Source organism: Chlorocebus sabaeus, chromosome 23 (assembly GCF_047675955.1).
Source record: "Chlorocebus sabaeus isolate Y175 chromosome 23, mChlSab1.0.hap1, whole genome shotgun sequence".
In the NCBI taxonomy this organism is placed as follows: domain Eukaryota; kingdom Metazoa; phylum Chordata; class Mammalia; order Primates; family Cercopithecidae; genus Chlorocebus; species Chlorocebus sabaeus.
In genome coordinates, this window is record NC_132926.1 from 34,657,779 (window position 1) to 34,682,396 (window position 24,618).

Sequence of the window (24,618 nt, forward strand, 5' to 3'; positions counted from 1 at the left end):
CCTGGGTGGTCTGACTTATAGTATCTATAGACGTACTGTTGCTCTTATGTTTGTGATTGTCACAAGTAATGTATCCTCTATCTTACTAGAAAGGGACATGACAAAATTGCCATGTGTTCATGGGGCTAATGCTTTTGCTTAGAGTCAAGTGGTCTGATATTGTTTTTATGTGAGTGTTTGCCTTAACCAAAGTTAACTTCTGTCCAAGAACAACTGGGGCACTTAGAGATATTTCATTCCATAACACCTTAATTTTGGCCTTCCCATTTATTATTTCTCTGGATCCTCATGACAGAGCTCTATTATTATTTTTTTTAAGAGCACAGGTTCTGTCTGAATCAGCTAGTGGAAGGTTTGAATTCCAGTTTGAAGTACTAACTGATACTTCAGGGAAAGAACTGACCTTCACGAAGGCTCATTTTCTCCATGGATAAAATGGAAATAATCATCACTTCAGATTTATGGGGTACTTAAGAAGGTTAAGGCAATGTTTATGAAATTCTTAGCACAATGGCTTGCTCAAGGAATGAAGTCCATCATAATCCTCTTCAGTGGGAGGCAAACATGAAGGAGAAAAACACAAGTAGGTTAAGCCAGATATTTGCCTAAAGCCACAGAGTTGCAGAACTGGAGTCAGATCAGCCATTCCCATTTTAGTCTTTTTAAAATTTTAATAGGCTGCTGTACTTTCTTAATTAAACACATATGTGTACATGTAACTGTTACTTTTAAATGTGAGATTTTGTCAACAAATGTAATTATCGTGACTATACACTGCATCAGACATAGTGGTGAGGCAATGCAGCTCTAACGATGGGGCTCACGTACAACTACAAAGTTCTGTTTGCATGCCCATGCTCCCACGCAAATATGCACATAAAAGTGTGCGTCTACATGCAGAATGTGCCCTCTCTCAAAGTAAACAGACTCTGCACATATCCTGCTTCAAGTTATGACTCTTTTATAACTTGGACATTTATTCAGAGCCTCTGCTTCCTCATTAGTAGAAAATAAGTAATAGGCCAGGTGCAGTGGCTCACTTCTCTAATCCCAGTACTGTGGGAGGCCAAAGTGGGCAGATGGCTTGAATTCAGGAGTTCAAGACCAGCCTGGGCAACATGGTGAAACTCTGTTTCTGCAAAAAAATACAAGTTTAGCTGGGCATGGTGGCACACCCCTGTGGTCTCAGCTACTCAGGAGGCTGAAGTAGGAGGATTGCTTGAGCCCCTGGGGTCAAGGCTGCCCTGGGCTGTGATCTGGCTACTGCACTCCCGCCTTTCCCATCTGGGTGACAGAATGAGATGCTGTCTCAAACAAAAAGAAATGCTAGTACCTGACAGGTAAGGTTATTAAGACTAATTAAGATACTGCCTGGATGTCCTTAGCGCAGAGCCCAAAACTAATAAAACCTGGCTAAGCCTTAACTGTAATTGTTCTGAAGCAGCACTTACAGGAAATTCTGAGTCCATCACCAACCAGCATTTAAGAAGGAGCACCTGCCCAGAGGAAGTCAGCTTAAGAAGTTGTAAATAATTCTGATGGAGCACAGGCAGTTTAGCAAGTGGCTATATCTTCAATGGGGATAGGGTGTTGTTGTTGTTGTTGTTGTTTTGAGATGGAATTTTGCTCTGTCACCTAGGCTTGAGCACAGTGCCGCAATCTCTGCTCACTGCAACCTCTACCTCCTGGGTTCAAGCAATTCTCCTGCCTCAGTCTCCTCCCAAGTAGGTGGGACTACAGGTGGGTGCCACCATGCCCGGCTATTTTGTACATTTTTAGTAGAGATTGGGTTTCACCATGTTGGCCAGGCTGATCTTGAACTCCTGACCTGAGGTGATCCACCTGTCTCGGCCTCCCAAAGTGTTAGGATTACAGGTGTGAGCCACCGCACCTGCCCAGGGGATAGGTTTAACTTGTGTCAAGATATCTGTCTTTGATCTAAGTTCAGGCCGACTTCCATTCCCCAAATTTTTGTGGCCGTCACAGACCTAAGACTGACATTCCAGTTTCCAGAGCCTTTGTTCTACTCCAAAATCAGAGTCCAGAGGTTCAATTCATCAAATTCTATGCAGATACCTTCAAAGACTATGTCTATGTGTACAAAGAGGTCTGCCATATGCTTATGAGCATTAAATGCGTTAATATATGTGAAACAATCATAATAATGACTGGCACATAGCAATAAGTCCATAAATGTTCCTTGGTGTTGCTGTTATTATTGTTATTCTCCATTTATTCAAAAAGAATGTATCAAGTGCCTGTAGATGTTCTGGGCACAAGATATACAAAGGTGAACTGAACAGACCAGATCTCTGCCTTCATGGAGCTCAGTGTGTGTGTGTCTGTGCTTGGGAGGGGGAGTGTTTGGTTCACAAAATAAACAAAGTTCAGTATGTTGAGCAGAACAGTGAACGACTGTGCTACCTAGATGGGTGGTAAGAGACTACATTCTTGGTGAGGACAGACCCATCTCCCTTTTTCGACACTCTCGCTCCAGTATCTTGTGAAAGCCATAGAGGGTATCTGATTTATGTTGGTTGACTAAATAAACAAATAGGTGACTTTCTGAGAGGGAGCCCAGTTAAATCTGGCACCACAGGTTTTGGGTTTAGGTAATGTGTGCAGACATGATGTAAGGCATGTAGTTTGTGGATTCTGTTTATGTGGCAAAGTCTGCGTCAGAGTATACCTGGGTGGATGTGGGGAAGAGAATGAGGTTATGAAAGCATAGACGTACGTAAGTAAAGTCTGCATATATGTGAGGTAACATGAAAAGTGAAGTCTTTGGTTGTGTGATTTTGAAGTAAATCTGGGCTTGGGTGTGAATCTAAGTGTCGGTTCTGACTGAGGTAAACCTGGACTTGTGTTAGAATGTGAGATTAAAATCTGTAGTTTGTTGTATGAGGGACAGGGCATTAATGAAGAGTGCTTTGCAAGGCAAAATCTAAGAGAGCGTGTGTGTGTGTGTGTGTGAGATCTGAAATGCAATTGTGTGTGAGGCAAATTAGGGGTGGTAAAAAGCAAATTCTAGAATATTATATAGAAACCAGGAAAGGGCTTACGTGAGTCAAAGGGCTTCTGTGACTCTCAATGAAGTAAGAGGACTTCTCTTTCACTGTGTGTGTTTGTGTTGTGTGTGTAAGCCAATTCAGGACTTTATGTGAGAGTGTGGGTTTGCAAGGCAGATTCTAGAACTGGGTGTAATTGTGAGGGTCATCCTAAAGATCAGGATGAGGCAAGTCCGGGGTTCTGGGTAGGATTGTGAGTCTGTAGTAAATTTGAGTTTGTATGTGTTAGTTGTAAATCAGGACTTGGCTTCGAGATGAATCCACCTGGGTCAGCTGGGTTTTTGTGCATGAGGGACGTCAGAAAGCTTTGTGTTTGTGAGGCAAACCAGGGAGTTAGTGTGGGTGAAGCAGTCAAGTGCTTGAGTGTGAACATTTCTAAGACGTCTGAATTGCATGAAAGTGTGTGAAGCAAGGCTGTTGCGCGAGCGGGCAGTGTGCGCCTGTGTGTGCGTGTGCGCGCGCGCCAAGTTTGGTTTGTGATTGTGATGGGCACCGACGCTGCGTCAGCCCGGGAGGCCACGTTAGGGTTGGGGGTGCGTGAGGAGGTGCGGCCGCCGAGAGGTCCAGCGAGCGAGCCAAGCGCGCCGCTACTCCGGGCCCCTGCGCCGCGCGCTAGCTGGCTGTGTGGCTCTCTGGCTCGCTAGGGACAGGCAGGAATCGGAGCAGCACTGCCGCCTCTGGCGCGAAGGCTCAGGCGCCTCCTCCCGCCCCAGTCACTGTGGCTCGGCGCACGCTGCCGGCGGCTGCCCTTTCCGCCTCTGGGGAAGAAAAACCCGCGGGCCGTTTTCGCGCTTGAACCATGGCCTCGGGCCGGAGAGGCTGGGACAGCTCCCACGAAGACGATCTGCCCGTATACCTGGCCAGGCCGGGCACCACGGACCAGGTCCCGCGGCAGAAATACGGCGGCATGTTCTGCAATGTGGAGGGCGCCTTCGAGAGCAAGACGCTGGATTTCGATGCCCTCAGCGTGGGGCAGCGGGGCGCGAAGACTCCTCGGAGCGGCCAGGGCAGCGACCGAGGCTCAGGGAGCCGGCCCGGGACCGAGGGGGACACCCCGCGCAGGGGCCAAGGCCGGGAAGAGAGCAGGGAGCCCGCGCCCGCGTCCCCAGCGCCCTCCGGGGTGGAGATTCGGAGCGCCACCGGCAAAGAGGTGTTGCAGAACCTCGGCCCCAAGGACAAGGTAAGGGGGCCCCCGTCACTTCCCTGCTTGCCTTCGTTCCTTTCTCCAGCCCTGGCCGCCATGGCCCGGGCACAACTTTCTCCAGCTCACTTTGCACGGGGCTGGGGGACCAGGAGGAGAAAAGGGGCATCCTCCACTGAGCTCAGCGCGACTTCCTAGCCCAGACCCTGGATTCGCGCGTGTCGCCACTTGCAGCATCTTCGTGCAAGCGCGGAAAGAATGCCCAGGTTCCCCTGCCTGGAGCCGCGTCCTTTACCCCTGCCTCCTCGCCGCACTCCTGGGCCATCCGTTCTGGGTGGGTGTGTCAGCCCGGGAAGGCTTAGTGATTTCCAGCTCTTCTGAGTAGCCAACAGCACAATTGTCTTGCCCCCCTCTGGCCCTAGATTAAATCTCAACCCAGGTCACCAGGGCAGAGGGCAAAGTGATGCTGGGAATATGGGGGTCATCTCCATAGTGCCCGGATGAAAGTACAGGAGGGGCGGTCTCCCCTCTGAGTCTTCAAACATCAGCTGTCCCTGAAACTTTTGGGTGTGGAGCCTCTAGACTAAACACGCGAATCTCTCTCTATGCCTCGCTTCTGTCTTAGCACGGCATTTCACATCTGTGTTTGTCAAGAGTGTATTTGTGTACACAGCTTGGCACAAGACCGGGTATCAAGGGGTCCAGCTGCCTCTGCAAGAATAGCATTATATTTTAGAAAATAGACGAGAGTATTAAGAGTGCACATTAAACTAGCATGAGATGCAAATTCCCTGCTGCTCTTAAATGTGCCAAAGCCAATTTCTTCTGTATGTGTATTTTTGAGAAACTTATGTCACACTGAACTGACTGAAGGGATGGCATTGAAATCTAACTTGCCCTGATTTATGTGTCTATTTCAGAGAGAATCAGAGATGTAGTTCAGAAATTGCAGGGCCTGGCAGGGCTGGAGCCTTCAGAGTTCAAACTGAAGCTTTCAGCTGGGGAATAATAGTAATCAGATGCCCTCACCCTTGTCTAGGTAATGGCCGCAAAATCCATCCGCATGTATTATTCTGCACTAATATGGTTAGGAATAATAACCTGAAATGGAAATGTCTGCCTCAGAGCAATTACAGTTAATGCTTATCTAGGTTTTAGTTGTTTTTCCATTAAAATGCAATGAGCTAGTGAAAGAACAGCATCTCTCTCCACTGTTTGATTTTTGAAAGTTTAGACAAACCAACCAACCAGCCTTTAACTACTAAGACCACCAGGGAAAATAAGTGCTGACGTTAGTGCTGTTCGAGGATACCACTTGGAAAACAATGTTGGTTACCTCCGGAATCATTCATTTAGTTTGTGATTTTCACATCATCCTTCTAGTGTGTGTTTTCCCTAAGCCTTTGCTTAGGGGAAAAACGCTTTAGGGAAAACTTCTGATATTTTGCAAATGTTTTGGTTGATAACTAAACTGAAGAAGAGCCCTATAGAAAGGTTATTCCTTTCTTCATGTCTGAGTTGATCCATATTGAAATGTTCCCTTCCTGACTGGAAGGGGCGGGAATAGTGATGGAAAAGGTCGGTAACAATTGCTGTGAGTCAGTGCTATTCCCTTTGCTGAAACACCCCTGATGTAAGCCAGATAATATGCTGGGTTTGCAAGATTTAAGAATGGTAACTAGAGAAAGGGAAAATATTCCTCCTTTAAACCTAGCAATTCTCCCATTTTCCTCCCTTTTGCAAACCCTATACTTTTGGCTACTAATTGAGAAATAATAATACAACCTAGGCATCGGCAGGATTTCTAGTGCTACATAGTTATTTGTAAGTTTGGGTTTGCCATCTGCTTCATCCAGGCCATGTTATTATCTCTAATTTGGTTGAATCACACTGTTAGAAGAGACCACAGAGGTTATCAAGTTCTGAACTTGTTGTTTATTCCCTTGAGGGTAGAGATTGTGTATTTGGATTTATCTGTGTGGCTACAATGCTTGGCACATTGGAGGTGCTCAATAAATGTTTGATACACTAAACTTCCTTAATTAAACCATCTGTTTTGCCACATAGCTGGCAAAATGATCATCTGTCCTCTGCTTAAATACAACCATTGTCAGGGAGCTCACTACCTCATGAAGCAACTTTTTGGACAACTTCACTTAAAAAAAATATTAAGCCCAAATCTGCCTACCTGTAGTTTCTACACATTATTCTTAGTTCTGACCTCTGGAAATATAAGGGTAAATATGTTTCCTTATTCTGAGACATTTTAATGATTTTTAGGTATGTGCACTCTTGTATCTGTCAGAAAAGGCTGGGTGATGCCACAGGAACAAACAACCCCCAACTCTCAGCAGCTTAATAAAAAACATAACAGCATATTTCTTGCTCCTATTTGTCCAGTGTGAGTCAACAGGAAAGCTCCATTCATTATTGTGCCTAACTTGATGGAGGCTCCATCTCTACATGTCTGTGAATAGTATGTGGCAAATTGTATACACACTTAATTCCTTGCTGAAGTAATGAACATGATGTATGCTCACATTTCATTGGCCAAAAACCATGTCTATACTCAGCTTCAAAGGAATTGGTGGAATACAATCTCGCCATGATTCTGTAAGACCAGAAAGTTTTGGCAAATAGCTCTAGTATCTCTCCTAGATCTGGAGATGAACTAATGGAGTGAAACCTGTCCCATCCTTTACTAGTTATATGACTGTAAGCATGTAACTTAGCCTCTGGGTACTTCAGTTTTCTCCTGTACAAAATAAGGATAATGGTGACTACTTTGCACATAAGTATTCAGTACATATTAGTTATTACTATTACTCTTCAATTTTTACTGCCCGTTATATGTATGAGGGCAATTATCTCATTCTCCCTAAATTTCTTTCTTACCCTTATTATTCCTAGCTTCTTCAGTTTTCTCTTGTATGAGCATTTTGCCATTCTGATTTCCTTTTCAAGTTATATTATATTACATATTTTGTAAATATTTTTCTCAAAATACAGTGCCCAGAACTGAATACGTTGCTTCAGATGGGATATGGTCATGGCAAAGTGCATTATGCTACTTAATTTTTTGGACTTTTATGGAACATATGCATCTGTGACTTACTATTGTCTCCATGATGAACACCCTGTCATTCAAGCTTTCAGAAACTTTTTTCCATGTAAGCTGCTGTTAGGCCAGGATGTTCCCCTTCTATGCTGGTACAATTTAATTTAAAACAAACCACCCCCCCAAAAAATCTTAACTGTAGGATTTTATTTTTCTTCCTTCCATAATATTTATCACTATCTTAGCTTATTTTTCTATTATATCATAATAATCTTAAATCTTAATTCTATAATACAGTACTCCTACTGCCAGCTTTGTACCATTTGTTGATTTGACAGTAAGTACCGCCTTTTGAACACTTTATGTGTGCCTATCCTAAATAGTGCTCAAAAGGTCGTTTCCTCACAGAAAATGATGATACAGATAAGGAAATTGAAACACAGAGACTAATTGTTTAGTCCCAAATCACATAAATAATAAGTAGGGGGAGCCAGAATTCACAATCTGATTTTTCTGATTCCGGATTCTGTGTTCTTTCCAGGTGGGGAGGCTGCTTCTTTATTTTAGTATGACCAGCCTGACCATTGTGTCAGCTCTTGACATGTCAATATTATTCAGAGCAAGGACAGATTTTCCTGCCACACCTCTAGAACCTTTCTTCAATTTTCCCACCAGCCCATTACACAGGACACTTTGAGACCAGTTGTTCAACCTTGGAGAACAGTTGCTGCAAAATCCTTATTCTTTCAAGTTGATTGCAGAGCTATCAAAAGATATTTTTAATGTCTTGATAAAATCAAAATATGCTTTGTATCTAGCATACCTAATTATTAACTTCTATCTTAATAAAATGAGTTTATTTAACAAATTATAATGAGGTTAAATAACAAAAGTGTTTAGCAGAATAAAAATATAAAAATGTAGGCCAGGAGCAGTGGCTCATGCCTGTAATCTCAGCACTTTGAGAAACCGAGGTGGGCAGATCACTTGAGGTCAGGAGTTTGAGACCAGCCTAGCCAACATGGTGAAACCCTCATCTCTACTAAAAATACAGGAATTAGTTGGGTGTGATAGTGGGCACCTGTAATCCCAGCTACTCAGGAGGCTGAGGCAGGAGAATCACTTGAACCAGGAGGCGGAGGTTTCAGTCACCCAACATCATGCGACTGTACTAGATCTAGCCTGGGCGACACAGTGAGACTCTGTCTCAAAAAAAAAAAAAAAAAAAAGAAAGAAAAAAGAAAAAGAAAAAGGAAAAAAAAAGTCTCTGAGCACAAAATTCCAGGTTTGAGGTAGCACTAGATGCTAATATAGTGGTTCTAAACTTATCTATAAACACCTTCTTAAATTGTGTATTTAGAGTTTTCTCATAATAGGCATTTGTGTTACTAAAAACCTCAGCATTCATGTTACTAAAATCCTCTGTGGTTGGCTTACACAACTTTTCGTTTATAATTTTTGATACTAAGTGCATAGAAAAGCAATTCTAAGTGAAAAGTATGTATTTTTTTTTATCATTTCTCAAGATGCTTTTCCATGCACACAGAATTTTCCTAGCAGTAAAAAAGTTACTAAGAGGAAGACAATTATGATATGGTCTGCCAAGAGCAAATTATATCGTAAGGAATTTGTCATCCAGCAAAAACAAAGTAATGACATTATGATTACAGGGGTTTTTATTGATAACTTTCTATCAGGAGTCTTGGGTCATTTCTAGTTTCCTGCTTCCCATGTGGGCCTCTTTTGTGCAAGATGTTTCCTTCATGAAGTTGGCAGGGGCTCTGGGTGCAGAGGGAACAATCTAGAAACAAATGAGATGTGACTGTTACCTTTTTACCATTTGTCATTTGTCTTGTTTTTCCTGGGCTAAAACTTTTCAAAATGACCCAGAGAAATTGATGTTCTCCTCCTTACCCTGCACAATGGGAGACAGCTGGAAATAGAATTCTAGGCTTATATAAAGGCCTTGCTAGCTATCAGAATCCAAACTCTGGCATGTAAATGAATTTTATAAGGCTTCTCTGACAAACGAAAGTTTGTACCAAAGCTAGGAAAAAAGGCCTCCCGCCTACCTGGCCTTCAGACCACACTTGAACGTGGGAGTAGGTTTCCTTCCCCAAACTTGGAAGTGTTTGTGACCTTGCAGAACTTTGGTTTAGTTTGACAGTAGGCATTTGAGGAACATAAAAAATATGCCTTCTCAGTAATGCTGCGATTGGCAGAGTTCCCTCAAAGTAATGGTCCCTGGAGACCGGGTTTTGCTGACAGCTCATGTAAGTAATGTTTAAGACAGCCAGAACACTGTCTCTGATGACTTCAGTCAGTGACTCTTACAGCTGATTCTCCTGGTGATTTATTTCCACTGGGCGTTATCCCGACAAGTAATGTTTCTACGAGACAGGGAGTAAAGCTTACAAGGAAGAGGAAATCTGTCTGAGGAGGATGCAATCTGTGACTGCAAATGGAGGCAGAAGGTTCGTTTAGGTGTGTGAGCACTTTTAAAATTAAGCTTCTAGGGGAATGTAACATTAACATATGTTTGTGACAAAGAATAATACTGCATTCAAAAAACAGTTCTACTCCATCAAAGAACATATTAGGCAAAAACAAATAAACAGAAAGTCAAAGTGGATAAAGTATTAGCAGTCTCAGTTTCCAGACCTAACCTTTAACCTGCTGTACAACTTGGGCAAGTTACCTCCCTTCCTTTCGAGCTATAGTTTCCTTCTTTCTAAAACAAAGGGGCTAGACCAAATGGTCCCTATAGTAATGGTCTTCTTGTAAACTTTCTTAATTGTGCATCTTTAAACAAAAATTTTTTGAGCATGCTCCATATTCCTTGTGTGTGTGTGTATATGTATACACATATGTACATATACATAAATTACACATGGAAATATCACACTAATATCTTTTGACTGGTTGGGCATTGTGGCTCATGCCTGTAATCCCAGCACTTTGGGAGCCAAGGCAGAAGAATTGCTTCAGCCCAGGAGTTTGAGACCAGACTGGGCAACATAGCGACACTCGGTCTCTAAAAATAATTTAAAAATTAACTAGGCATGGTGGTGCATGACTGTGGTCCCAGCTACCCAGGAGGCTGAGGTAAGAGGTTTGCTTGAGCCTGAAAAGTCGAGATTGCAGCCAGCCGTGACTGGAAGAGGCAACAGTGAGACCCTGTCTTTAAAAAGAAAACATCTTATGATCATCATAAAATGTAAATAAAAAATCTAAACTAAAAAAGAAGAGATACAAAAAACCCAAATATAAATTATGGTTGTTTTCCTTTATCCCAGTGGCTTGTCTTGTCCTACCAATTGGGTGAGTGCTTGGAAGTCTATGATCTCTAGCCTCATAGATAATAGTCAGTGGTTCTAACAACTTAGTCATTAATGAGTCCATTGTCAAGAGTTCTTCAGTGATAGATGCCCTTTTATTGAACAATTTTTGAGAGACAGTTCAAAACTGTTGAAGGTTTGTGATGAGGCTACAGACCAAGTGCTGGTTAGTGCACAGCACTTTTTACAAATATGCATGTGGAGGTGGACCGATAGCTTGTGGCTAGCAAGGGAGTCCTCATGTCTCCCTTTACCTGCTGATTTTTGTCTTCACTCATCTTTGCAAAAAACATTATTAAGCCCCAGCTATGTAGGTGCACAATGAAAAACAAATGTTGGAAAAATGAAGATATACCAAAGAGATCAGCAGTAAGAAAACATAAACATCATTTTCTCATCATCTTCTGGAGAAAACTGCCATTAACCTAGGAGTGTATTTTCTTCCCATCTGTGTGTGTATATGTATATGTGTATGTGTGTGTGTGTGTATCTGTGACATGCATTTTTTTTTTCCAAAAGTGAGGACATGCAGTATTTCTGTGTTTAATTTTTTTTTTTATCATTTAGTATGGTCTGAAGGTTTGTGTACCCCCAAATTCATAGGTTGAAATCCTAAGCCCCAAGGTGATGATACTGATTTGGTCATGAGCATGGAGCCCTCATGAATGGGATTGGTGCCCTTATGAAAGTGGCCCTAGAGAGCTGCTTTGCTCCTTGCACCAGGTGAAAGCGGGCCTCCACCAGACACTGAATCTGCCTTATCTTGGGCTTCCCAGTGTCCAGAATTGTAAGAAATACATTTATTATTTATAAGCCACACAGTTTATGGTATTTTGTTATAGCAGCCTGAGCAGACTCAGATATCACCTTTTTAAAAAAACAAGTAAGTTTGAATTTTTAGAGCAGTTTTGGATTCACAGCGAAGTTAAGAGACTACTTCCCATATACCCCTGTCTCCATAAACACACAAGCTCCTTCACTGGCAACATTCCCCACAGGAGTGGTAGATTTTTACAACTGATGAACCTACATCAACACATCATTGGCCAGATGCGGTGGCTCACACCTGAATCCCAGCACTTTGGGAAACTAAGGTGGGTGGGTCACCTGAGGTCAGGAGTTCGAGACCAGTCTGTCCAACATGGCAAAACCTCGTCTCTACTAAAAATACAAATATTAGCTAAGTGTGATGGCAGGTTCCTGTAATTCCATTTACTCAGGAGGTGAGAGAATCGCTTGAACCTGGGAGGCAGAGGTTGCAGTGAGTCCAGATCTCGACATTATACTCTGGCCTGGGCAACAGAGCAAGACTTTGCTGGGAAAAAAAAAAAAAAAAAAGAAAAAAAGAGAGACATGTCATTATCACCACAAATCCATAGTTTACATTAGGTGTTGCACATTTTATGGACTTGGACAAACATACAATGACAGGTATCTACCATTGTAATATCTGATAGGAATTAGTTTTACTGCCCTAAAAATCCTCTGTGCTGTCTCTCTATTCATCATTCTTTTCTGCCCCCAACTCCTGGCAACCACTGATCTTTTTACTGCCTCCATAGTTTTGTCTTCTGCAGAGTGTCACATAGTGGGAATCATACAGTATGTCGCCTTTTCGGATTGGCTTCTTTTGCTTAGTAATATGCACATACATTTTCCCCACATCCTTACATGGCTTGATAGCTCATTTCTTTTTCTTGCTGAGTATTTGGATGCACAGCAGTTTATTTATTCACTTACCTGCTGAAGAATATCGTGGTTGCTTCCAGGTTTTGTTGGTTATGAATAAAGCTGCTATAAACATTCAGGTACACATACATTTTGTGTGAACATAAGTCTTCAATTCATTTAGGTAAATACCAAGGAGCACTGTTGCTAGATCACATGGTAAGAGTACATTTAGTTTTCTAAGAAACTGCCAAATTGTCTTCCAAAGTGGTGCTACCAATCTGCATTCTTACCAGAAATGAATGAGTGTTCTTGTTGCTCCACATCTTCACCAGCATTTGATGTTCTCAGTGTTCTGGATTTTGGCCATTCTACTAGGTGTACAGTGGTATCTCATTGTTGTTTTAATTTGCAATTTTCCAATGACATATGATATGGAACATCTTTTCTTATGTTTAGTTGCCATCTGTGTCTGTTAAGCTCTTTGGCTCATTTTTTAATCGGGTCATTTGTTTGTTATCATTGAGGTTGAGGTTTTTTTTTTTGAGACAGAGTCTCACTCTGTCGCCCAGACTGGAGTGTAGTGGTGCCGCCTTGGCTCACTGCAACCTCCATCTCCCAGGTTCAAGCGATTCTCCTGCCTCAGCCTCCTGGGTAGCTGGGATTGCAGGCATGCGCTACCATGCCCTGCTAATTGGTGTATTTTTAGTAGATATGGGGTTTCACCATGTTGGCTAGGCTAGTCTCAAACTCCTAACCTCAGGTGATCCGCCCGCCTCAGCCTCCCAAAATGCTGGGATTACAGGCGTGAGCCACCACGTCTGGCCGTTATCACTGAGTTTTAAGAGTTCTGCATGTATTCAGATGATAGTTGTTTATCAGATATGTATTTTGCAAATATTTTCTCCCAGTCTGTGGATTGTCTTCTCATTCTTTTGACAATACGTTTTGCAGCCCATACGTTTTTAATTTTAATATAGTCCAGCTCATCAATTATTTATTTCATGAATTGTGCTACTGATGTTGCATCTAAAACATCATCACCATACCCAAGGTCATCTATGTTATTTTCTAGGAGTTTTATAGTTTTGCACCTTACATTTAGGTTTATGGTCCATTTGGAGTTTTTTTTTGTGAATGGAAGAGATCCGTGTTATGATTTTTTTTTGCACATAGATATCCAGTTGTTTTAATACTATTTGTTGGAAATATTATATTTTCTCCATTGTATTACCTTTGCTCCTTCATAAAAATCAGTTGATTACTTTTACATATGTCTACTTATGTGTTATTTTGTACAAGTGTGTCTATTCCTTTACCAAAATTGTACTGTCTTGATTGCTGTGGCTTTCTTGTAAGTCTTAAAGTTGGGTACTGTCAGTTCTCTGACTTTGTTATTTTCCTTCAATATTGGCTATTCTGGGTCTTTTGCCTTTCTGTATGAAGTTTAGAATCAGTTTGTTGATATCAACAAAACAATGTGCTAGAATCTTGATTGGAATAGTGTGGAATCTAAAGATAAGTTGGGAGGAACTGACATCTAGACAGTATTGAGTCTTCCTGTCCATGAGCAAGGAATATACTCCCTTTATTTAGTTCTTCTTTGACACCTTTCATCAGAGTTTTGTAGCTTTCCCCATATGGATCTCGCACTTTTTTTTAGATTTATACCTAAGTTGTACGTGTTTCTTTAGATTTCTACCTCAGTTGCAGATGGTTTTCTAGGTTTATACCTAAGTATTTCATTTCCAGGGTGCTAATGTAAATGGTTATATGTTTTAATTTCAAATTTAACTTGTTCAGTGCTAGTACATAGGAAAGCAATTGACTTTTGCATATTAACTTTGTATCCTGCAACCTTGCTATAATCACTTACTAGTTCCTGAGGGCTTTTTTCCCTCAATTCTTTTGGATTTTCTACATAGATGATCATGTCATATGCAAAGAAATACAGTTTGTTTCTTCTCTCTATGTCTGTATAACTTTTATTTCCTTTTCTTCTCTAATTGTATTAGCTAGCACTTCCAGAATAATGTTGAAAAGCAGTGGTGCACCATATACAAAGATTATCACAAGATGGATGAAAGACTGAAGTGTAAAACTCCAAACTCTAAAAACCCTGGAAGACAACCTAGGCAATACCACTTAGGTCATAGGCACGGGCAAAGATTTCATAATGAAGACACCAAAAGCAATTGCAACAAAGCAAAACTTAATAAATGAGATCTAATTAAACTAAAGAGCTTCTGCACAGCAAAAGAAACTATTATCAGAGGAAACAGACAATCTACAGAATGGAAAGCAAAGGTCTAATATCCAGCATCTATAAGGAACTTAAACAAATGTACAAGAAAAAACCAAACAACCCCATTAAAAAGTAGGCAAAGGACATGTGTTCATGTCCGTTACACTTCCAAAAAAAGACATACATGCAGCCAATAATCATATGAAGAAAAGCTCAACATCACTAGTCATTAGAGAAATGCAAATCAAAACCACAATGAGACACCATCTCACACCAGTCAGAATGGCTATTTTTAAAATTACAAAAAATGACAGACATTGGTGAGGTTGTGAAGAAAAAGGAATGCTTATACACTGTTGGTGGGAGTGTAAATTAGTTGAGCCATTGTGGAAGACAGTGTAGCAATTCCTCAGAGACCTAATGACAGAAATACCATTTGGCCCAGCAATCTCATTACTGGGTATACACCCAAAGGAATACAAATAATTCTATTACAAAGACACATGCACGTGTATGTTCATTGCAGCACTATTCACAGTAGCAATGACATGGAATCAACCTAAATGCCCTTCACGGATAGACTCGATAAAGAAAACGTGGTACATATATACCATAGAATACTATGCAGCCATAAAAAAGAATGAGATCATGTCTTTTGGAGAAACACGGGCAGAGCTGGAGGACATTATCTTTAGCAAACTAATGTGGGAACAGAAAAATGAAATACCACATGTTCTCACTTATAAGTGGGAGCTAAACGATGAGAAAATATGGGCACATAGAGGGAAACAACACACACTGGGGCCTATTGGAGGGTGGAGGCTGGGAGGAGGGAGAGGATTGGGAAAAAATAACTAATGAGTACTAGGCTTAGTGGTGAAATAATCTGTGCAACAAACCCCCATGACACAAGTTTACCTATGTAACAGACCTGCACTTGTACCCCTGAACTTACATTAAAAAGAAAGAAAGAAAGAGAGAGAGAGAGAGAAGAGAAGGAAGGATACAAAGAAAAGTTGTGGTGAAAAAGTATGTCTTTGCCCTGTTTGTAATCTTAGCTGGAAAATTTTGAGTTTCTCACCATTAAGTATGATGTTAGCTGTAGGGTTTTTTTTTTTAACGTATTCTTTATCAAGCTGAGGAAGTTCCCCAATCTTCCTAGGTTATTTATTTGTTTATTTTTGTCATGAATGGATATTGGATTTTGCCAAATGCTTTTTCAGTATCTATTGATATGACCATGTGATTTTTCTTCTTTAAACTGTTTGGATTATATTATGTGTAATGTAATGTGATGGATTCTCAAATATTGAAGCAACCTTGCCTAGATAAACTCAGCCTTGCTGAGATAAACCTTTGTGGCTATGGTGTATAACTTTCTGTATACATTGTTGAATTCAACTTGCTAATATTTTGTTGAGGATTTTTGCATCTTTGTTCATTAGTGATACTGGCCTGTAGTTTGCTTTTCTTGTGGTGTCTGTGTTAGATTTTGGTGTGACAGAAATGCTGGTCTCAGAGAAGGAGTTGGGAAGTATTTCTTCTGCTTCTGTCTCTGAAAGAGATTGTAGAGAATTGGCATAGTTTACTCCTTAAATATTTGGTAGAATTCGCCAGGAAATCCATCGGGGCCCGACATTTTCTGTTTTGGAAGGTAATTATTGATTTGGTTTCTTTAATAGATACAGGCTTACCTATTCAAATTTTCTGTTTCTTCTCGTGTGAGTTTTGGCAAATTATGCCTTTTGAGGAATTGGCTGTTTTCATGTAGTTTATCAAATCTGTGGGTATACAGTTGCTTGTAATATTACTTTATTATTCTTATTTTATTTATATTTTTGAGATGGAGTCTCAGCCTCCCGAGTAGCTGGGACTACAGGTGCCTATCACAATGCCCGGCTAATTTTTTTTTTTTTTTTGTATTTTTAGTAAAGACTGGGTTTCACCATGTAAGCCAGGATGGTCTCTAGCTCCTCATGATCTGCCCGCCTCGGCCTCCCAAGGTGCTAGGATTACAGGTTTGAGCCACTGGGCCCGGCCTCTTTTATTGTTCTTTTAACATCCATAAGATCTGTAGTGATGTCCCTATTTAATTTCTGATATTAGTAGTTTGCATCTTTTCCCTTTTTTTCTTTGTTAGCCTGGCTAGAGACATATCTATTTTATTGATCTTTTTGAAGAGCCAGCTTTTGGTTTTATTGATTTTCTATATTGATTGATACTCTGATTTTTGTTTTTAGAAAAGAAATGTATTTATCTGTTTATCATTTAAAAAGAAGAAATCTTTTCTTCTGCTTACTTTAATTTGCTATTCTTTTTCTAGTTTCCTAAACTGGAAGTTTAGATTACTGATTTTAGATATTTCTTCTTCTTTAATGCATGTATTCAATGTAATAAATTTCCTTCTAAGCACTGCTTTAGCTACATCCTACAAGTTTTAATAATTTATATTTTCATTTTTATTTGGTTGATTTTTTTTGTAATTTCCTCTTTGACCCAGGTGTTATTAAAAAAAAAAAAAACAAGACAACTATATATATATATATGCATTTTTTTTTTTTTTTTTTTTGAGACGGAGTTTCACTCTTGTCACCCAGGCTGGAGTGCAGTGGTGCCATCTCGGCTCACTGCAACCTCCGCCACCTGGGTTCAAGCAATTCTTCTTTCTCAGACTCCTGAGTAGCTGGGATTACAGGCACCTGCCACTAAGCTCGGCTAATTTTTGTATTTTTACTAGAGATGGGGTTTCACCATGTTGGCCAGGCTGGTCTTGAACTCCTGAGCTCAAGTGGTCCATCTGCCTCGGCCTCCCATAGTGTTGGGATTACAGACATGAGCCACTACACCCGGCCAATTATGTTGTTTAATATCCACATATTTGGGGATTTTTCAGCAGTCTCTCTGTTATTTATTTCTAGTTTAATTCCATTGTGGTCCAAGAGCAGCTTGCATGATTTTATTCTTTTAAATATGTTAAGATATGTTTTATAGCCCAGAATGTCGCTTCTCTTGTTGAACAGTTTATCTGTGCCTCAGAAAAATGTGTTATCTGCTTTTGTTGGATGAAGTAGTCTATAGATGTCCATTTTATCCACTTGATTGATAGTGTTGTTTAGCCAACTATGGCTTCATTAATCTTATTAATTTTCTGCCTGCTGGATCTGTCCATTTTCCTTCCTTTCTTTTCCCCTCCCTCCCTCCCTCCTTTCTTTCTTTCCTTTTCTGTCTCTCTTTCTCCCTCTCTCTCTCTCCCTCTCTCCCTCTCTCTTTCTCTCTTTTTCTCTTTCTCTCTTTCTTTTTTTCATCTTGACAGGGTCTTGCTCTGTCACCCAGGCTGGAGTGCGGTAGCATGATCATGGCTTGCAGCTGTGACTTCCTAGGCCCAGGTGATCATTCTTCCCACCACAGCCTCCTGAGTAGCTGGGATCACAGGTGTGCACCACCACATCTAGCTAATTTTTAAATTTTTTGTAGAGATGCTGTCTGCCTATGTTTCCCAGGCTGGTCTCAAACTCTCAAACTCAAGTGATTCTCCTGCCTCCACCTCCCAAATTGCTGGAATTACATACATGAGCCACCATGTCCTGCCCATGACCTGTCCATTTCTAATAGAAAAGCATTAAAGTTTCCAGCTATCATAATGGATTCATCTCTTTCCCCTTGAAATTCTTTTAGGTTTTTGCCTCATGTATTTTGATCCTCTGTTGTTTGACACATACACTTGAGGGTTTTTAATGCCTTCTCGGAGAATTGATTACCCCTTTTTACCATTATGTAATGTCCTCTTTATTTCTGATAATTTTGCTTGCTCTGAGGTCTATTCTGGATGAAATTAATATAGTTATTTGCACTTTCTTTTGATTAGTGTTAGCATGGTATTTCTTTCTCTATCTCTTTTCTTTTAATCTCTCTGTGTCTTTATATTTGAAGTGGGGTTTTTGTAGTTAACATAAAGTTGAGCCTTGTTTCTTGATCCATTCTGAGAATCTCTGTCTTTTAACTGGTATATATGGATCATTGACATGTAAGGTGATTATTGTTATAGATGGATTATAGATGGATATCTACCATATTTGTTAATGTATTCTATTTGTTGTCTTTGTTCTTGGTTCCCATTTTTGTCTTCTATAATTTTTTTGTTTTTTGTGGTTTTAACTGAGAATTTTATATGATTCCATTTTCTCTTCTTTCTTAGCATATCAATTATACTTCTTTTTTCAACTTTTTAAATGGTTAATGTACAGCTTGCAACATATATTTACAAATAATCCAAGTCTACTTTCAAATACTGCTGTACTATTTTATGAATAGTGCAAGTACTTTATAATGATAAAATATTCCTAATTATTTTCTCCCATCTCTTGTATCATCACTTTCTTTTATTTAAACTATACAGAAGCAGATATATGTACATAAGCAGAAGTAATAGAATACATTATTGCTATTATTATTTTGAATAAACTTTTATCTGTTAGATACATTAAGAATAGGAAAAACAAAGTTTTCATGTTACCTTTACTTATTTATTCTCTGGTGGTCTTCTTTTCTTTATGTAGATTCAAGTTTCTGACCTATATCATTTTCCTTCTCTCTGAAGAACTTCTTTTGACGTTTCTTGCAAGGCCACTCTACTGGGAACAAATTCCCTCAATTTCTGTTTGTATAAGAATGTCTTTATATCTTCTTCACTTTTGAAGGATGATCTCACAACATTCTAGGTTGATGTTTTTTATTTCTCTCAATATTTAAAATATTTGTATCCACTCTTTCCTGGTTTCTGAGGACAAGTTGGATGAAATTTTCATGTTTGCTTTGCTATAGGAAAGGTATTTCCCCCCTGTGGCTTCTTTTAGATTTTAAAAAATATTTGATTTTCTGAAATTTGAGTATATGTCTAGGTGTAAGGTTTTGTGGTTTTTTTTTAACATTTATCTCGCTTGCTATTCTCTGAGTTTCCTGGATCTGTGGTTTAGTGCCTGACGTTAATTTGGGGAAAACTGTTAGTCATTATTGCTTCAAATATTGCTTTTGTTCCTTTCTGTCTGTCTTTTCCTTTTGGTATTTTCATTATTCATTTTACACCTTTGGTAGTTGTCCCACAGTTCTTGGATATTCCGTTTTGGTCTTTTTTTAGTCTTTTTTTTCTCCCTGTATTTCAGTTTTGGAAGTTTCTATTGTCATATCCTCAAACTTGGACATTCTTTTCCCAGCTCTGTCTAATCTACTAAATGAGCCTACCAAAAGCATTCTTCATTAATGTTGCAGTGGTTTTTTTTTCTTTTTTTATCTCTAGCATTTCTTTTTGACTGTTTCTTAGAATTTCTGTCTTCTTACCTTATTTATCTGTTCTTCCATGTTGTCTACTTTTTCTACTAAAGCCCTTAGCATCTTAATCATAGTGTGTCTAAATGCCTTCTTTTGATCATTCCAACCTTGCTGCCATAGCTGACTCTTGTTTTGATGCTTGTTTTAGTCTCTTCACACTGGGTTTTCTGCCTTTTAGTGTACCCTGCAATTTTTTGTTGAGAGGTGGATCTATGTACTGAGTAAAAGGAACTCTAGTAAACAGGCCATTAGTAATGTAGTGGCAAGATGTAGGGGAAGAGAAAGGGTTTTACAGTCCTATGATTAGTTCTAAGTTTTTTGGTGTGCCTGTGCCCCTGGACTGTGAACATTTCAAGTACTTCTCAGTATTGCGCTGGCACCTTACATGAGAAAGGACAGCGGGAGGGTGCTGGAATTGCATATTTTCCTTCCCCTGCTGAAGGCTGAGCTCGCCAGAGTTGGGTATTATTTTGTTCTCCAAGTAGGTTAGGCTCTGACAAAACTCTAGCAGCTTAGGCTCTAATAAAGTAGTTTCTCCAGAGAGCATATCTTGTTCCTATGAACAGCATGCTTTAATATATTTCAAAGTGGTTCCTCTCTCCTCTCCCTGACAGAAGCAGGAGAGAATTTTTCTCCAGTATTGACTATGAGGTCCTGGCAGAGTTCTTGAAGGTAAAATTCACATGCTTCCGCCACACCACCCTGCTGCCGCCATGACTGCATCTGAATTTTTTAACTCTGTGAGTTATCCGTATCTAGCATCCAGCAATTAACCAATTGCAGTTCAAGTTTTCCTATCCCGGGCTATTTCCTGTGGAAGTTTCTGCTTATGGGTCTCTGTGTAGGTGTATGTGATTCTCTGTATCGGTCTGTCTACCCAGTTTTGGGGGAAATGGTTTGTTCTGTGACCTCACTTCTCTGCCAGGTCTAAGAAGAACTGTTGATTTTTTTGTTTGTTTAGCGTTTTACTTGTTAGGATGGAATGATGACTTCTAAGCTTCTTAACATGCTAAACCTGAAACCTTAAACTACTTTGTAGATTTCAATCATCCTGGCATCTTCACAGAGCATCAGAGATGTTCTAAAGCATAACTAACAATGACTCTCTGTTACTCTATTTTGATGTGTCACATATTTAATTACAAATTTCCTTTAATAGGACATTTATGTTTGTATTTTCAGTTGTGGTTTTATATGTACTTTCTCTTCTTTTGTATTATAAGCAAGAAGGTGGTAAACCTTCTTCTAGATAATCTTTGTGCACATTCATTTCATTATCAATGGAAAATTCCTATAAAAGGCTGCATGTGATCATTTTTGTGCTGCAGGAACACTGAGCATGGGATAGATGCTTTCTACTTGAAACTTTAGGGGCAGGACTCTGGGGATGTGCAAAATCAGGGGAGCCTTTCACGTAAATTCTCTAAGAAAGAGGAGTGCGACCTGGGATGGAGGCAGTTGAGGCATCAGAAGTAACATTACTCGGGCCACATTATTCAGTAGATGAGGTGCAGGGGCCATAAGAGCCATATAAGTGGGATATTGTAAAAGACATGGGAAAAGGAAGAATTTTATTTTATTTTATTTTTTCATATTAGAACATTTTTTATTTTCTTTAATTTTATTTTAAGTTCAAGAGGTACATGTGCAGTCCTACTATGTTGTGCAGTGGTGGTATGTGTAAAGGTAAGGTTTGCCCATTACCCAAATAGTGAAAATTGTACCCATCGGTAATTTTTCAGCCCTCACTCCCCTCTCACCCTTTCCACTTTTGGAGTCTCCAGTGTCTATTATTTAAGAGAAGGAATTTTAAATCTTAGTTGGAGAGAAAAAAAAAAAAAACATAAAAGGAAAGAACGCTGAAGTTGTAAAAGGAGAGCTAACTAACAGGACAGAATTGTTCTATACCTAAGAGCTCCCTCAATAATCTCTTGGAATTTTACATTTCCCTGAGTTTGAGGCACAAATATGAGGTTCAAGGGGTTTGCTCTCATGAAATATTACATTTATGGAGTACTTATTTTTTCGAGAAAATAATGTCTCTTATCCTCATGACAACTCTACAAAATAGGCATTAATATCCACATAATCCAGAAAAGAAACAGAGTCGTGGAAAGATTACTCGGTTTCCTATAATCATACAACTAGAAATGGACAAAGTCAGGATTAAGCCTAAGGACTCTCTGATTGCTTTCCATAGGCCACTGTGCTGTTCTCTTCTGGTATGGTGGCAGCTAAGCATCAGTGCTGAATGGGATCCAACACCTAGAGCTGGCTTGGATACTAAGAGGAGTCCAAAATAAAATGTCTAACAGAGGAAATTTCTGAAGACTGAGAACATGGGGCTCACAGAATCAAAATAGGAAAGCAGAATCTGGTCAAGTCCAAAAGGTGAGCACAGTAGCTAAAGCAGAAAACATCAGAAGCCAGGAGGGCCTAGAAAGAAACCAGGAGATAGAGCATGGGAAGGAAGAACTGGAGAGGGACTCTGACAGTTTCCATGATGTGCCCCAAGTGCCTAATGATATATTTTTTTTCCTTTTTTTCTTTTTCTTTTTTTTTTTTAGATGAAGTCTCAGTCTTGTTGCCCAGGCTGGAGTACAGTGGTGAGATCCCAGCTCACTGCAACTTCCGCCTCCTAGGTTCAAGCGATTCTCCTGCCTCAGCCTCCCCAGTAGCTGGGATTACAGGTGCCCACCACCACGCTTGGCTAATTTTTGTTATTTTTAGTAGAGACAGGGTTTTGCCATGTTGGCCAGACTGGTCTCGAACTCCTGACCTCAGGTGATCCACCCATCTTGGCCTTCCGAAGGGATAGGATTACAAGAATGAGCCACCACTCTTGGCCAATATATTTTATTCTTTTGAGAAGGGCCTCACTCTGTCACCCAGGCTGGAGTACAGTGGCACAATCATGACTTGCAGTTTCAACTTCCTGGGCTCAAGTGATCCTCTCACTTCCGCCTCCCAAATAACCGGGACCACAGACACATACCACCATGCAGGCTAATTTTTAAAATTTTTGTAGAGATGGGGTTTCCCTATGTTGCCCAGGCTGGTAATGATAATTTTTAATTGACTGCTGTGGCTTGCTGGTGGGCCAGCCTGATTTTAAGGCACTTACTAAAATCAGGGTAGATAATATTCAAAGGATGGCGGCGGAGATAGGACTCACATCCAGGTCCACAGGACCCTGTAGCCCACTCATTGTTTTTTTAGAGGGTCTCCTTTGAGGGCAGAATTACTTGACAGCAATGCGTGCTGTCAACATGCTGTCCGAGTCCCTCTTCACTTCTTCCTTCCCTTGATCTACCTCCTGGTTTCTTTCTAGGGCCTCCTAGGTTCTGACTTTTTCTGCTTTAGCTACTGTGTTCACCTTCTGGACTAAAGAGGAAAGATGTAATGCTTATGCTGGGTTTGAAGTGGGCTAGGGAGGGGCCTTTTTCCCTTTGGATAATATTCCCACATCCTGCCACTTAGATAGAAATAAATAAAACCAATGAAATGGAAAGTTGTATGATAAATGGATATTAAGTGAGAAGGGAAAAATCAGTTAATGAATAATGATTTTTCACAAAATTGATAGGGAGACAAGACTATATCCAGAGACACAATTTTATCCTATATGCCACCCAGGGAGTGTCAGGAAGCCAGACCGTCGTAGTGCACTAAGGGAACTTTTTAGTGAGATTCCAGGGTGGGATGTGAGGAGTTCAAAATGGGCACGAGGGATTTGAAATGAAGGCAGTGTATCTGGCAATGCATGTTGTCAGCTAAGAGTTTTCAAATGAAGGATGAGATAGCTCTCAATGATCTGGAATAGGAGTCTGTAAACTTTTTCTGTATAGAACAAGATAGGAAATATTTTAGGTTTGTACACAATAAGGTACCTGTTCAAATTATTCAACTCCATAGTGTAAAAGCAGCCATAGACAACATGTGAATGAATGGTTGTGGCTGTGTGCCAGTAAAACTTTATTTAAAAACAAACAAACAAACAAAAAAACAGGTAATGGGTTGAATTTGACCCATGGACAATAGTTTGCCAACTCCTGATCTTGAATAAAAGAAAAGTGGCACAGGTGTGTGTGTGTTTGTATGTGTGCAAGGGTGAGTAGCAAAGTCATAGCAACTTTTCAATATGAAAAGATTCCAAAATTTGAGGTAAATATGATAACTAAGCAAGACAATCTGAAAGGCTCAGAAACACTTGTTCCCCTTTCAGGATGCCTGAAATTGGAGGAGGAAATTAAAATTAAACACATATCTGACACTGAAGGGAGAACAATGCAAAATATTTAGAGAAGGCAAATTTATGAAATGGAGGCAAGGCTTGTTAAAGACAAAGACAGGAGAAAGGGGGAGGTTGAAGAGGATAACCTGGAAATGACAGTGGGAAAGAAACAAATACAGGAAATCCGAGTGATTAGGAAGAAGGAGGTCAAGCTTAAAATAAAGCTTTACTGGAGTGCTAGAAAAAAGGAATGGGGGCAAGGTAGCAAACAGCCTGAAGCTGCAAAAAGAGAGGTAATGGTGGAAAAGAAGGCCTCTGGGGAGTTAATAGCATGTGGCATTGTTAAGCAAAGAGGGAGAATGCTAAGCTCACTTACTCTTAAAACATGCCAACAGATTCAACAGAGTTTGGGGGTTGAGATAATGACTAGCCAAATAAAAATGTGATCAAGAATATGAAGTGAAAGGATATAATTGGAAGAGTGAATTGATTACCTCTTGGAAGATGTGTGCTCACCATTCAGGAAATCTGACTTAGAGGT

General features: G+C 40.2%; 1 protein-coding gene across 1 annotated transcript in view; it reads left to right on the forward strand.

Annotated features, from left to right (window-relative positions):
• Positions 1–3,657: 3,657 nt before the first annotated feature.
• The window catches only part of DPYSL3 (dihydropyrimidinase like 3), a 118,928-nt gene continuing 97,967 nt past the window's right edge, over positions 3,658–24,618 (forward strand). The window contains exon 1 of the mRNA XM_008014875.3: positions 3,658–4,248. Within this exon, the coding sequence (XP_008013066.2) occupies positions 3,868–4,248 (381 nt within the window). The 5' untranslated portion in view covers positions 3,658–3,867. The remainder of the gene's footprint in view (positions 4,249–24,618) is intronic.